Source organism: Petromyzon marinus, chromosome 26 (genome assembly GCF_048934315.1).
Source record: "Petromyzon marinus isolate PM22_M1 ecotype Great Lakes invasive population chromosome 26, UKy_Petmar_22M1.pri1.0, whole genome shotgun sequence".
Classification (NCBI taxonomy): Eukaryota; Metazoa; Chordata; class Hyperoartia; order Petromyzontiformes; family Petromyzontidae; genus Petromyzon; species Petromyzon marinus.
In genome coordinates, this window is record NC_133692.1 from 1689693 (window position 1) to 1703744 (window position 14052).

Here is a 14052-nt window from a genome sequence, read left to right on the forward strand (position 1 = left end):
CTGCTCTGTTTGTGTCGGGGGGAAACGCTTGAGGAGGATTTTACCGGCCACTTTGTGATGTTATCCGGCCACTCGTGAGGCGGCACCGAAGCCGGCTCTTCGCAAATTCTGTGCAACAAAAGGGGAGACGCTATTTCATTTAGCTTATTGCGACGACGAAAACGAATGCGTTTTTTTATTATTATTGTGGGTACAACCGTCTTTTATTTTAACTTGCCTTGGGTCCTGCCCACAAACTGCCCCAGATGTTCTGGCCACTTCTCCGAGCGAGGGAGAATCGTTCTCTGGCCACTTGATCCACGTTGACAGCGATTCCTGCGTGAATCATCGTTTTTTGTTAGCGGTGTTTTTTTTCCTTCTCCAAAAACAACGAACATGGATGACGTGGAAAAAACGTGAGTACGTAAATTGCAACCATTCTTTGTTTAAAAAAAGCAATATATATTTGAATCTATTAAAGATGTGTACAGTCCATTTAAACCCCTGGAAATGTTCAAGAAACGCTGGTTTGTATTTCGCCTGAGAATATTTACTCGAAGTTGATACAACATAGGATACTGCTCCCCTTCCACAAACCAGTTTGGGGCGAATATTGCAAAGAGGGTGTAACCAATAGCTCTGATGTGTACAAGTTGGTCCCGCGTGTTGTTTGGTTACGTCTGTTTCGCTTCACCTACTGGTAGCTTCTTCAGGAACGTTCTCCGCTACCCCCCCCCCCCCCCCCCCCCCCACAGCATGTGGTGTGAAACGTCGGGCATCGTGCTAAGTGATACAAAACGACCGTGCGTTTTTGCGTTGACGTCCCTTTGGCCCCCTCTGCCCTGCATCACACGTACGGAGCAGTCCTTGCGCGACGTCTGCACGCATCCCGAGCCGTCGTTTCGGACGCAGCACCCGGACTCGCGCTCCGTTGCTTGCGCCCGCTTGATCAGATTGAACACCTGCATGTCCTGCCTCATGCACGGGGAGAACTTTGCTCCGAGGTGGATGAGAGACTCCTGGGGACGTCGGGAAGAATGGGACAAGATTTAAATGTATGGCGCGGTTTTTTGTTTTTAGGAAGATTTTTTTCATCGTGGTGTCGCCGCTGCAACTCCAAGTGCCCGGACAACCACGTCTAATCTCGACCATTCCGATGCCCTGCTGCAGTCAAGCTAAGGGGGGCGGGACCCCCAGTGTCGGCTATCCCTGTGCGGTATGAGATGTACACAGCATTGGTCTGCAAATGGGTATTTGCGTGCCAGTATGGGGGCGATGTTGCTATGTGGTATTTCCCAAGAAAGTAATTTTCTCAATTACCACATGTCCGATATTTGATCGGGACTGCCAGGAATTCGCACCCGTTGTGCGGTTGGCAGGAATTGAATTATACCGAGATCTGGTGGAATTGTTTTTTTTTATAACAGTAAACTGCACGGTTTTGATCGAACTAAGCTGCCTGAAAAATATATCCTGGGTTTTGGTCTGTGGATTAACGTGGCAATCCAATTTGTGGATTCAATAATAACGTTGCATTTTGACATTTGGGCCATGTCACCGGCACAGGGTCCCTCCTGCATTTCAGCAAGCTGGTGGTGAGGCCGACTCAATGGTTTCAGTCAAAACGCCCATGAGCGTCTTAACACGAGTCCATAAATAATTAGCAAAGTAAATTTTTGTAGCATCGCGTCTTACCGAGTTTGGGCCAATCCAAAAGTTTTCATGCTGCAGATACGTAGCGCTGTCATATATTCCTTTGTGCGTGAGAATCTGCAAGTGGTGAAATACAATTCCAGTTAAAGCGCGCACACAAATACATTGTCAACACTGGCAACGCTGCTGTGCTGACTGCTCAACCACGTTTGTGTAGTTGAAGAAGACAGCAGAATACAGGGTGATTAACAAAAAAATACCACTATGGGACTTTTGGCAGAATCAAAGTTTGAAAAATAATAACAGGTTTAGCCCCTTTCTGGCAATAAAACAGGTTTTAAGATGTTCAAACGCTGGTGAGACATTAAATACTGTGTGGGTGGTGAAATCAATCGTGCCTCCTAGTGCACACAATCCTATAGAAAATTATATGCTCCTCTGGAATATGCATAGCAATTATTGGAGGCCCTACTGCACAACCTTGGCAGGGCCCTCCTGAGACACGGTGAGGCTTTCCCCAAGGGTAAGCGAGAAGAAATAACGTTAACGATAAAGGGGTAAGGGAATCGGAGAGGTCGTCTCACCGTGCCAGACGTCTCGTGCTGTACAAAGCCGATGGGAGCAATCCCATAGATGCACACGGCCAGGATGGTGATCAAGATGTGCACAAACGTAATCCAGTACGTGAAGTATGGCCTGCAAGACGTGGCGAGCGCGCACACGAATATATAAAATAAAACTTTTATAAATAAAATGTTATGGTTCATTTATAACGTGGCTCTCTTTTGTATTTTTCTCCAATATACATTGCAGGTGGCAGCCACAGAACAATTAACATCTTTAAGTGGCCAATACAAGCAAATTGCACTCTCAAACACTTTGATAAGCAGCACTGTACAGAAACTGCCATGTAGTGACATAATCGAGCTCTGCCTGTATTTGCCCTCTAAGCGTTTTATCCCGCAACTCGCTTTCATTAGCCGCATACAAAAACTGGTATCTCCAGTGTTCTAAATGGACACGAAGCAGTACCAGAATGAAAACCCTCTTCACCCTGCATGCCGCGTTCTGAAAATACCATTGGCCGTTCTGGGAAGTGCCAGAATGGCGTACCAGAGTTTGGATGCGGGGCACAATTCCACTCCCGGTGTATCGCGAAATGTACGTATTGGCAGTACACCGGTACGGCATAACAGTGGTCCTCTGCGGTAGTCTACAATAAAAAAAATTTCAGCCGACACTTTCATTCGTCTAATGACTGCTTTGGCATCGCATGAACCGATTTTGCGAATCGCGGGAAAATACAAATTTTTGTTGCGTTTTTATTTTATTCATCGCACACCGGTGTACCGCCAATCCGTTAAAATGTCACCTCCTAGTGGCACCAAATTCTGCTGTGGCACGCGGAGCAGAAGTATCGGCGGTGCGCGCACCTGTGGTCGTCCAGCTCCTCCAGGCGTTGCTTGGTCACGCTGTCGATGCGCTTGCGGTACGTGCGGTTGGTGAGCCGGCCCACCATGCCCAGGCCATACGGCCGCTTCTCGCGCACGAACGCCAGCTCGTGCACCAGCCGAGGGATGCGCTTGCCCCGCCGCCGCTGCACGCAAGGGCTCGCCACCTCCTGCCGCAGAGGGGCGCGGGTGCCTGCCGCCGACGGCGGCGGCTGCTGCTGCTGCTGGGCGGTGGCGCCACCCGGACTCGGCTTCCTCCACCCTCTCTCCGGCCTGCGGCATGACGGGTGGATGGTGCGTTGCATCAGCCTCCGTGTCTTGCGTGCTCTGCTAGCCCGTGCATCCACTCGGGGCCCAAGTTAAGTTTTTTTTTTTATAGGGGCCCGGGGCTAGCTCTAACTGGTTTCGTCACCATGCCTAATGCCCAACGCTCCATTGGTATTCATCTTTTGGTGGTTTCAGTTCTCGATTTTAAACGTGACGCGTCAATTGCGAAACAATCAAAGTTAAAGTAAACAAAACTATTTTAATTAGTTTCACAACTGGTAGTAGAATACAAAGTCTTGCCTTAGTTACAAATTGTTTACATGATTTATCATTGCGCTACAATATTGGATTACAATCATTCTAAAGCCGTATAATATTTTTTGGGGGTTCCTAAAAATACTGGGTCCTGTCCACTTGCCGCGTTAGTCCGGCCCTGGTGCCCACTCACTACGTTTAAACAAAACCGTGATATCTGCCCACGAGCTATGTGAGATGCAGAATTAATTTCGGAGATGTCTGGGGAATGTGTAACGGCAGATGCCGTTAACTAGATATTCCATTTGTTTGAAGTTGTTCACCGCATTCATACTGTGGAGTGCCCTTGAGCCTCCCAAGAATTTATGCCGTAACGCTGTGGGACGTTACGTTGATTAAGGCTCCCTCCTTGTGCTGCTGGACAACAATACCGAAATCCCGACGGCAAAACCACTCGAGTGATCGGGTCCGGATGTGAAATATTCCACGTACTAATCTCTTACAAGACCATCACGGTGAAATGCGGTGCGGTAACCCTTTATTTATTTGGCTCTGAAACTCTGCATGCTGCATCACTCAATGCATCTGTGCGTTTGTGCGCGCCATAAATAAAACGCGTGTCAAAGTCGAGAGTGGTGACAGTCAGAATCTGCAACCTGTGCTTCATTCCAAACGATGGGTTCATTTTAAGACAATAAATCTGATGCACAACGCTACGGCCCTACACGTCCACGTTGTCTGTCCGAACCGCCTATCCCGCTATGCACCACTCACTTGTCGCGGAAGTGGTTGGATCAATAATAATTCACACCAAAAAAAGACGATAATAACAATAGCTAACTGCCATAATACAGATTTTTTTTTGGGTTAGATTGTGTAAAAACATAAACGTGTCGTTAAACCGGCCACCACCCAACACAGCCAATTAGTAAGGTTTGTCACGTAAACAGAACGTACCAATTCGTTACTAGTACAGCACACCGGTGTGTTGGAGAGCAAAGTGCCAGTAATTACAACTAGCTTCATCAGGTGACTGCACCGCATTTCACTGTGATACTAGTACAGCACACACACCGGTGTGTGTGCTGTACTAGTAACGAATTGGCATGTTCTGTTTACGTGACAAACCCTACTAATTGGCTGTGTTTGGGTGGTGGCGGGTTTAACGACATATATTTATGCGATCTAACCCCAAAAAACAATATTATAGATATTGGTTGTGAAAGCCTACGTGTTAAACAGCTAACCGGCTTACCATTGTCTGAATCGGGCCTGTGTCTCCGCTAGGTCAACTCGGCCATAAAATGAATACCTGGTAACAGTATCTACACTGGAAAAACAGTCGCATAGTGTTCTTATGACATGCGCTGGCCTTAATAGGTGTTCGCTAATGTTAAGTGCCCTGCCATGCAATTAAACAACAACTAGAATTGTGTGTCTGTGTGTAAAATTGTCAGCCCACCGCACCGGGATCTGTCCCATGACCTGTCGGTGAGCTTTTGACACTTCACGTGGCCTCAGTACACCTAGGCTGGCACAAGAGCTGTGGTGACATTCCCGCCACCTGGTGGCGAATGGCGGCTGTATAGGTGTGTCTGTGTGTGTCTGTGTGAGTGGTATGTACAGGTGTGTGTGTCTGTGTGAGTGGTATGTACAGGTGTAGGTGTGTGTATCTGTGTGAGTGGTATGTACGTGTGTCTGTCTGTGTGAGTGGTATGTACAGGTGTAGGTGTGTGTATCTGTGTGAGTGGTATGTACGTGTGTCTGTCTGTGTGAGTGGTATGTACAGGTGTAGGTGTGTGTATCTGTGTGAGTGGTATGTACGTGTGTCTGTCTGTGTGAGTGGTATGTACAGGTGTGTGTGTGTGTGTCTGTCTGTGTGAGTGGTATGTACAGGTGTGTGTCTGTCTGTGTGAGCGGTATGTACAGGTGTGTGTGTGTGTCTGTCTGTGTGAGCGGTATGTACAGGTGTGTGTGTGTCTGTCTGTGTGAGCGGTATGTACAGGTGTGTGTGTGTGTGTCTGTCTGTGTGAGCAGTATGTACAGGTGTGTGTGTGTCTGTCTGTGTGAGCGGTATGTACAGGTGTGTGTGTGTCTGTCTGTGTGAGCGGTATGTACAGGTGTGTGTGTGTCTGTCTGTGTGAGCGGTATGTACAGGTGTGTGTGTGTCTGTCTGTGTGAGCGGTATGTACAGGTGTGTGTGTGTGTCTGTCTGTGTGAGCGGTATGTACAGGTGTGTGTGTGTGTGTCTGTCTGTGTGAGGGGTATGTACAGGTGTGTGTGTGTGTCTGTCTGTGTGAGCGGTATGTACAGGTGTGTGTGTGTGTCTGTCTGTGTGAGCGGTATGTACAGGTGTGTGTGTGTGTCTGTCTGTGTGAGCGGTATGTACAGGTGTGTGTCTGTGTGTATGAGCGGTATGTACAGGTGTGTGTCTGTGTGTGTGTGTGAGCGGTATGTGTGTGTGTGTGTGTCTGTGTGTGTCTGTGTGTGTGTGAGTGTGTTAGGACTCACAACAAGCAGTGCGCCATCTCCAGCGCGTCGCGCTGCAGGGGCATCCCCGAGAGATCGGGCGGCTCCGGCCGGGGAGGCGACTCCTCGTCCTCCTCCTCCTCCTCGTCCTCTGCTAGGACGGCCGCCTCCGGGATCGACTCAAACACCTCGTCCAGGTAGGCGGACGCCTCCTCCGGCACGGCGGCTTCCTGGGAGTGTGCCGTCGACGGTGGCGACGGGCAAGAGGGAAGTCACGCGGGTTGCCATTGTGTCCACGGCGCCATTGTCCTCCGGGAAATTGCGACAAACTATTTTCTTAAGTGGATCGGTACATTACTCCACACTCGACATTGTGCCTCGCTCGCGAACGCTTTTAAAGGCTGTTTTATTTTTCATTCTTATGAAGTCCAACGATAAAACAACCACCGCGATTTTGTCATTACGCAGTGTGGTAGTATTGACCAAAAAGTTTTTTTTTTCCCTTTTGCCACTACAGCAGCATTTTAATATTTTGTAAAAAAAAAAAAGAGTCATCAGCGATGTCATCGTCCAACAAATGTTTCACACTTCACTGGTCAGTGCACAAAATTACGCATGCCATTAGACAAACCCATTAACAATACACTGCTGTATGCATTAGTCAAGTTGTCCCAGTTGTGTGCACCAGCCAAAGCCAAGTGTAGCCACGGGACTCTCTGTGCCAGGGGGTTGCAACTCACTCTGTTAAAGAAGGAGGTATCCAGCTCCTCCACGTGGTCCAGAGTGTCGTCGTCCATGAAGCTCGTGGGCACAAAGCTGCAGCGCTGCATTGGTCCCGGCCTCAAGGTTCCCTCTCTGATAGATCGTCTCTGGAGAGAGAGATCGCACTACATTGCAGTGTTCGTAAAGTCTCAAAACGCTCCGTCGCTCTCACCGGCCCGTGGCCAATGCGGTGTGCATGATGACGGCCTTCCCAGTCCGCCTTCGTCGCCCACAATCCTACGAAATAATGATAATAATAAAAACAACAATAATAAAAATAATAAGAAGAAAAACCCACTTATCACCTGCGCACGAGCCGATTCCATGGCCTCTCACGCACGTTAGTCGTTCCTTTGATGCCTCTGTGTCAAAATACATTTGCCATCTAAAAATTCTGCGTTGCTGAAGAATCCCTGTTACCTGCTCACTCCCAGGCCTACGGTCACCGCTGCTTTTTTTTTTCATTTTAAATCCAAGCATCACTTTTGTCAATGCCAGGGTGGCTTGATCCGTTTTTGGTCAGAGTTCAGGGCGTGCTTTGAAAATGTTCGTGGCCGATAACTGCAGTGACGAACGAGCCATCCGATCCCAAACCAATCCCTCACGCAAAGCCACTGAACGAGCACTACTAGAGCTGGCACGCAAGTCTTACATTTCTCCCAGGTTGCAGTTAATAAATACATGTACAGTATTAACTCTTAGCTATTCCTTTCAATATATTAACTCTGATCTCACCCCCCGCCATGGGAATGTGGAATTTCCCACCACTGGCTCGGGGTGGTAGTTGGGATATGGGCACCGCCTCAATGCTCATTTGAGGAGCAGCAGGAGATCACCGTGACGATTACACCTTCAGCAGTCCCGACCCTTGCTGGCCACGTAACATTCCAGGCCTCTAATTTAACATTTTCGCGTGCAAAGACCCATTCCGATAGCCTTCTCTTGTAAACCGACATCACAACGACTGGTTTGACCGCTCGGGCAGCTGCGACTTGCACGCGCAACCGGAGATGCGTGCCACCTCGTGGTATTTTTTGCCGACGTGGATTTTCTGTGGTTGGGGGGGGGGGGGTGGGGGCAACGACCCAGCGCTCACCTTGACCAGGGCGGTGGCGGCGCGGATGCTCATCTTGGCGACCGACTGCCGCTTGCGGCGCACGTAGGAGCGGCCGATAACGGAGCTGGTGAAGGAGGAGATCGAGGCGGCGCCGGGCGTGATCGGCGTGCGCGGGACGCTGACTCCATCGTACAAGTCATCCGTGGCCCTGTAGGCTCGTCCACGTGCCAGCGGGTCATAGATCTGCCGGCGGTGAAGAACAAAAAAAATATATAATCCAACCCCCCGCCACACCAAAAAAATAAACCAATCCATCAAAATATGTCGACAGTGCCATAATTAAGGATTGCGAACGTGGCTGTTTGTCAACGTGGCTGCGCTGCGAGTTTTTTTTCTTTCACAGACCATGTCCAGTGTCGCCGCTCAGTTCGCACCTGCGTAGCGCGATGGCCTAACTCGCTCGCGCATTTGCCCCTTTAATTTCCGCAACCCATTTTTATAGGCAGCGCACGAGTGATTTTTTTTTTCTTTCTTCCCTGGGTCATTTAACAACCGAGAACATGGTGACGTTGAAGGCTTCATAAATCCGCACGAACCGCCGGCTGTTTTTTTGGCACATACGGCAAAAACTTGGGGACCTGATTTTATTTTTTTTGTTTAAATGGTAACCGCGCGCCGACCGACAGTTACCCTCTGCATGCCGAGGTAGAAGGGCTGCGGCGTCTCATTGCTGGCTTGGGAGATGGTGTCCTGGCTGGGCATTTCCATCTCGCGCAGGTACTGCGGCTTGAGCTTGCCCAGGTGTAGGCTGCAGTGCCTGCGCGTGCGTCTCTGCCATCGCTGCTGCTCGGCCTCGCAGTCGCGGCCCACGCCAAACCACTCGGCCGTGCCCCTGCGGGTGCATGCGACAGGCCCGACGAGCGGGGCGGGGCGGGGGGGGGCGGGGGGGGGGTCTTTGAGTTGTGCGGCCTCGACCCAAGCCAGCCGCCGTTGCGTTTCGCGGAATTGTGGCACGCGATTTTTAGCACGTAAGCTTTCGTGACCGAATATGATCCACGATATCCACATTGACCCACTCCTCTTCACGACGCGAAAAAAAAACAGGAGGAATTCTCCACCACTCTGGCTGTCGCCTGATGAGACTGGTTGTTCTAATTACCGGCATGGTACTCTAATTGTGCGTTTACTCTCCAACGCACCGGTGTGCTGAACTAGTAATGGATTGATATGGTTTGTTTACGTGACGAACCTTACTCATTGGCTGTGTCAAGTGGTGACGGGTTTAAAGACACATTTATATTGACGCGATCTAATCCAGAAAACCTCTTGCGGCAGTCGATTGTAAAGCAATGGGCTGAATGGAGAAGCCCGATTAAGATGCATTTGTGTAGCATCGGTGAGATGCGTGGAATTGTCTCGCTTCACGCACTCAAGGGAATCAAAGTGAGCGGATGCCAGTGTTATCATTTTTCTCCACAAACCTGTACAGGTCAAAACGCTTCTCTTGCTGCTCTTCATCACACCACTCAAACTTTTGAATTGCATCCCATTGGCTCTTTTTTTCCCTCTTACTTCACTAAATACCTGCATTGACTCTTATCTATTACACCTTCACAAGTGCTGTTCATCCATAATAAAAGCCTACGTGTTGAAGTGTTGTTTATCGTTGTGTGCCAGGCATTTTGGGCCTGTGCTCAGAAACTGATAATAAAAAAAAACAACAATAACAACAATGCCAGAATCTACAAAGTATAATTTGAGATACCAGAGCTTGACTGCTTCAATGACGAGAGCAACTTTCATCCCATTTTTAAGTTGCCAATTTTTAAGCATGCATGCAGAATATGAACAAGGGAAAAGATCCTCCGTATAGCCTCCAGACTATTGGGGAGAGCGCTAGGGCTGTGGTGTTGGCAGCACCACCCCCGGCCACCTTCCTACTGCTGCTAAGCGCACCGCACCAGGTTCCCATATTAGGCTAAGTTGACCTAGGGGAGGCCCAGGACCAGTTAATCCTGGACAGAAATCAAATTCAGGCCTATGTGTGTAGAGCAGTGCGCCAACCTCTACACTGCCACTCCCCGTGCATGTGCACGCTCACACAGACATTTAACCAGGAGTCTGGGTTGAACAATTGTGTGGCTCCAATTGCTGGGATCTGTTGAACATTGTAGTCGTGTCGTTATGAGAGGGGGGCAATTTACTTGGAAAAGGTCAGGTTAATAAGTCGAGTTATTTTTGTTATCAAGTGGGTAGCTGTATAATGTATGTACAAATACAATTTCTCAATAATATTGTCAGAATGCTACCGTTTAAAATGTAATAACAATGAATGTGTGTTTTATCAGTTTGTAATAGTTTATCACAAGAGTATCTTCACATGAGCAGCCTGGTTTTTCAATTGTGCGTCACGTTTGGGCCAGAGAGGATGTGTCCGCTTGATCTAACGTTTCACCTTTTAGTCGTCATCAATACATTGATCAATAGCCACCTCCCAACAACAGTGCGGAGCACACTGTAATCTTTCTTAAATGTTTCCATTGTTTGTCTTGACAGTTTAATATGTATTGTATATTCTAGTTAGGGCAGTTTTGGTAATATCCCCCCAAAAAACTATACTATTTGTTAGATATTCAAGATCACACGATAAGCACTTGCAATGAGAAATCTGATATGAGGCAATACAATATTTCGATAATTTTAAGTTATATCATATATATTAAGATCTATCATACTTGACTTAAAGCTTTCGTGACTGCAGGAATTCATATTCTTTGGGTCTTTCGGTAAAGTCACGTCGATAGGTTGAAAGAAAATATGAAAAACCTATTAGGCTTCCATCGCAACACAAGCATTCGCACGCTTGTGTTGCGATCGAAACGTCGTAGGTTTTTGATATTTTTTTGTTATTTTCTATGAACCTATCTAAGTGGCTTTACCGAAAGACCCAAGTAATATCTACCATACTTAGAATATAATTCCACAAAACGCTTTAACAGCATCTTGCCAATGAATATAATGAACACTTTTGGGGCAAGTGCTGTTAGCGAGCATCTATGAAGCCTGAGGGGGGTGGGTGGCAGCACCACGCCCGGCTGCCTTTGTCTCCCTAGTGGGGACGTTTGCACACCACACCAGGTACTCATTTGAGTCGACCTAGGAGAGGCCCAGGACCGGTTCAGACAATCGCCACTGGCGTTGGCCGTGAGCGGAAATCGACCTCGGCTCGCCAGGTTCGTAGCGCAGCGCGCTAACCGCTGCACCACCACTCCCCCCCCCCCCCCCCCCCCCCCCGAATATAAATGTTCATAAATAGACGCGTACAAACGTGTTATAAATGCCAATACGAATGTAAAAAGGTAGACTTACCAGTCGGGTAGTGTTATGTTGCACGCTGTCGACCTCAATCGAGCATCGGCATCGTGAACGATGGTGTGCTCGGTGTGGCGTTGACACTTAGATAGGTTCAAAGAACGGCACAACAGCGCGCACGCGGGCTGGCGGTTCCGCTAACCCTTGGCGTGATGAAGCTCCTCGTACGACGCGGGACGCACGGCGCTCCTCAGAGGCAAACGGCCCACGAGACCTTCCACGCCAGTGGAGATTCTCAACCCGAATTTGGCTTTTTTTTTCCAACCAATTTCTTCTGCATCCTCAAAGCCGATTCCGGTGTTTCCATAGCAGCTAAGCACAGTAAATAAAAAAAAACCCCAATCTTATTGACCAGGTGAGTGTTATTTACCGTGCGCATCACACGGCTGCAGTACATCAAAGTGCTTGTGCGGTCAACCTGCGTTAAAGCTTTGACATTTAAGCCTGTAGTTTGTGCAGACAGTCGATTAAGTTGTTTGCTTTTATCCTCAAAGGTACCCATACCACACATTCCTCCTGGAGTACACCAACGCAGTTTAGTAACTTTAGTCGCCCCCCCCCTCTCCTTTCTTGGGCTGTCACGATAAGCGTGCGTGCGTGCTTGTGGTTTGCAACACGCTACGCCTACACGCGTAAAAAGCCTGGGATTGGGCCCAGCATTCGTATGTCAGCAACCACTGGCATAGGGAATTGACTGATTTTGTCTGGCGGTTTTCAGTATTGCTTGATAAGTGGCAGCTACTTGTACTTGATTTAACTGCTGCTCTGTGTGCAGTGGTGGACCATACTGGCGCTGTAAATATTATAAGATATTATATATACGAATTTGGCATTGGCTGACGTGTCACGCTTACACCCATCTCGCGCACTATGTGAATGGCACATAACACATTTTAAAATGTATAACCATAAAAAAATGTTTCGTGAATCTAAAGCATGGGTGGGGAACGTCTGGCCCGCGGGCTGTATAAGGCCCGCGAAATCATTTGGTGTGGCCCTGCCAAGCCAACTGCAGGCGGGACTCGAAATTCAATAAATCTAGGAGCAAACCTGGAAAAGCAGTTGCGAGTAGCAACATCATCAATACCAGCTAACATCATCACACGTCTCACCAAAGAGAAGCAGTTCCAGCCATCACATTAGGGGTGAGTTAATTAAATGTTTGACCAAATATAACAGGTTAATTTTTAAGTTGATAATTTTGTAGGGCCCGCGAATGACGTTATAAATATCCAAATGGCCCTTGGCAGAAAAAAGGTTCCCTGCCCCTGAGCTAAAGTAAAGATGACGAGAAGTTGTCAAAAGTATTACAAGTCGGATAAGTGGATACGAAAAAACGGTTACTTGCTATATTCAAACCAAGTGACATGCATTAAATTGGCGTGGTGTATCGGAAAACATTGACGCAACAAACGTAAAACTAAAAACCGCCTACCTTGTCACTGCGTGTGGAGTCGGTGTCAATAGTCCGTAAAAAAAACCCCGACGACTTTGACTTAATTTAGCATTGATATTTGTTTCAAGTGCCGTCGGGGAAGTTATAAAAGCTACGGGAGCATTCGGATGCGCGTGTGGGTCTGTGTGCGAGCGCGCGCAAGTGTCTGTGTGTGCGCGCGTGTACAGCGAGGATGGAAATCCTACCCGGACTCTGACAAGAGGATGAAAAAAATGTATGCCTATTGTCAAAGCCCAAAGCGGCTCTTGAACGCAGTTTTTTTTCATGGGACAATTAGAAAAAACATGACGCGTTTTCAAAGGCAGTCTAGCAGGTTCTACCTTCAGAGGGTGCCCCGTATATATTACCGCTGTGCAAGCGTGTCGCTTCGTCCCCCCCCCCCCTCCCCCCTCCCCCCCCCCCCCCCCCCCCCCCCCCCCCGCTCTCTGCCAAACGCGGCGTTGTCGTGCGCGCCACTAAGCTGCAAGGCGCTGATCTGGGTAATCCGCCAAACTTTGAACGCTCGCCCAAAATATGCCACCCTTGGGGCTCCCCAGTTTTGTGAGCGGCACAATGTAGACTGCTCGAGACGACAAGTGAACTCCCGTCGTCGGTGACACCACAGTATTCTCTCGGCCCGACGAAACCCTGAAGAAGTGGCCTTGCCTTAGAGGGGGGAGGCATGCGGAACCTCAGCGGGAGCCGCGGCAGGCAATGTTAGGCAAACTTACGAGAAAAATATGAAAGGGTGGTGGAGGGGGGCAGGAGCCCTGCTCCCCCCACGCTATGGGGCTGGCACGTGAAGCGCACCTGCAGTACCTACGCTTCTGTGAACAGGTGCTCTTAACGTGCGCACAATGCTGAATTAAAAATTATTGTAAAATGTCGTGAGGTCCTTTTTCAAACTGAACGCATTGTCAGTCGGTGACTTTCCACCTAAACAATGCGGTAGGAATCCTCAATGAATAGAAATGGGCTGAATTGCGTTGATGTGGAAACTAAGTTTTTTTTACTCTTTTGTTCTTTCGGTAAATTCACGTAGAAAATAAAATCTACGTGACTTTAGCGAAAGAACCAAAGAGTAATTCCTGCAGTCACGAAAGCTTCGAATCTAGTTTTAAGTTATTTGTTTTATTGGATGTGCAGCATGTAACAAAAGGCATTCGGTTTTAAGAAAATGTCAGTTTCGTAAGAGGGATTAAAAATGACAAAAACTATGCTCAGCAAAGCAGCGTGCAGGAATGGTGACATGCCACAGCTCTTGTGCTTCTCGTCATGCTCTGTGACGAGTGGTCAACAGTTTTTTTTTTACGAGAATAATCTGTAGTGACAAAGAACCCAATGCATTTGTC

The 14052-nt window shown here is 48.4% G+C and overlaps 1 protein-coding gene across 3 annotated transcripts in view; it reads right to left on the bottom strand.

Annotated features, from left to right (window-relative positions):
* The window catches only part of RHBDF1 (rhomboid 5 homolog 1), a 49859-nt gene that overhangs the window by 4836 nt on the left and 30971 nt on the right, over positions 1-14052 (bottom strand). For all 3 annotated transcript variants that reach the window (XM_032961016.2, XM_032961015.2, XM_076069846.1), the window contains 10 exons: positions 8584-8785; positions 7933-8136; positions 6815-6943; positions 6117-6304; positions 3066-3356; positions 2217-2328; positions 1675-1749; positions 837-998; positions 218-315; positions 45-108 (listed from right to left, as the gene is read on the bottom strand). In XM_032961016.2, the coding sequence (XP_032816907.2) occupies positions 45-108; positions 218-315; positions 837-998; positions 1675-1749; positions 2217-2328; positions 3066-3356; positions 6117-6304; positions 6815-6943; positions 7933-8136; positions 8584-8785 (1525 nt within the window). The remainder of the gene's footprint in view (positions 1-44; positions 109-217; positions 316-836; positions 999-1674; positions 1750-2216; positions 2329-3065; positions 3357-6116; positions 6305-6814; positions 6944-7932; positions 8137-8583; positions 8786-14052) is intronic.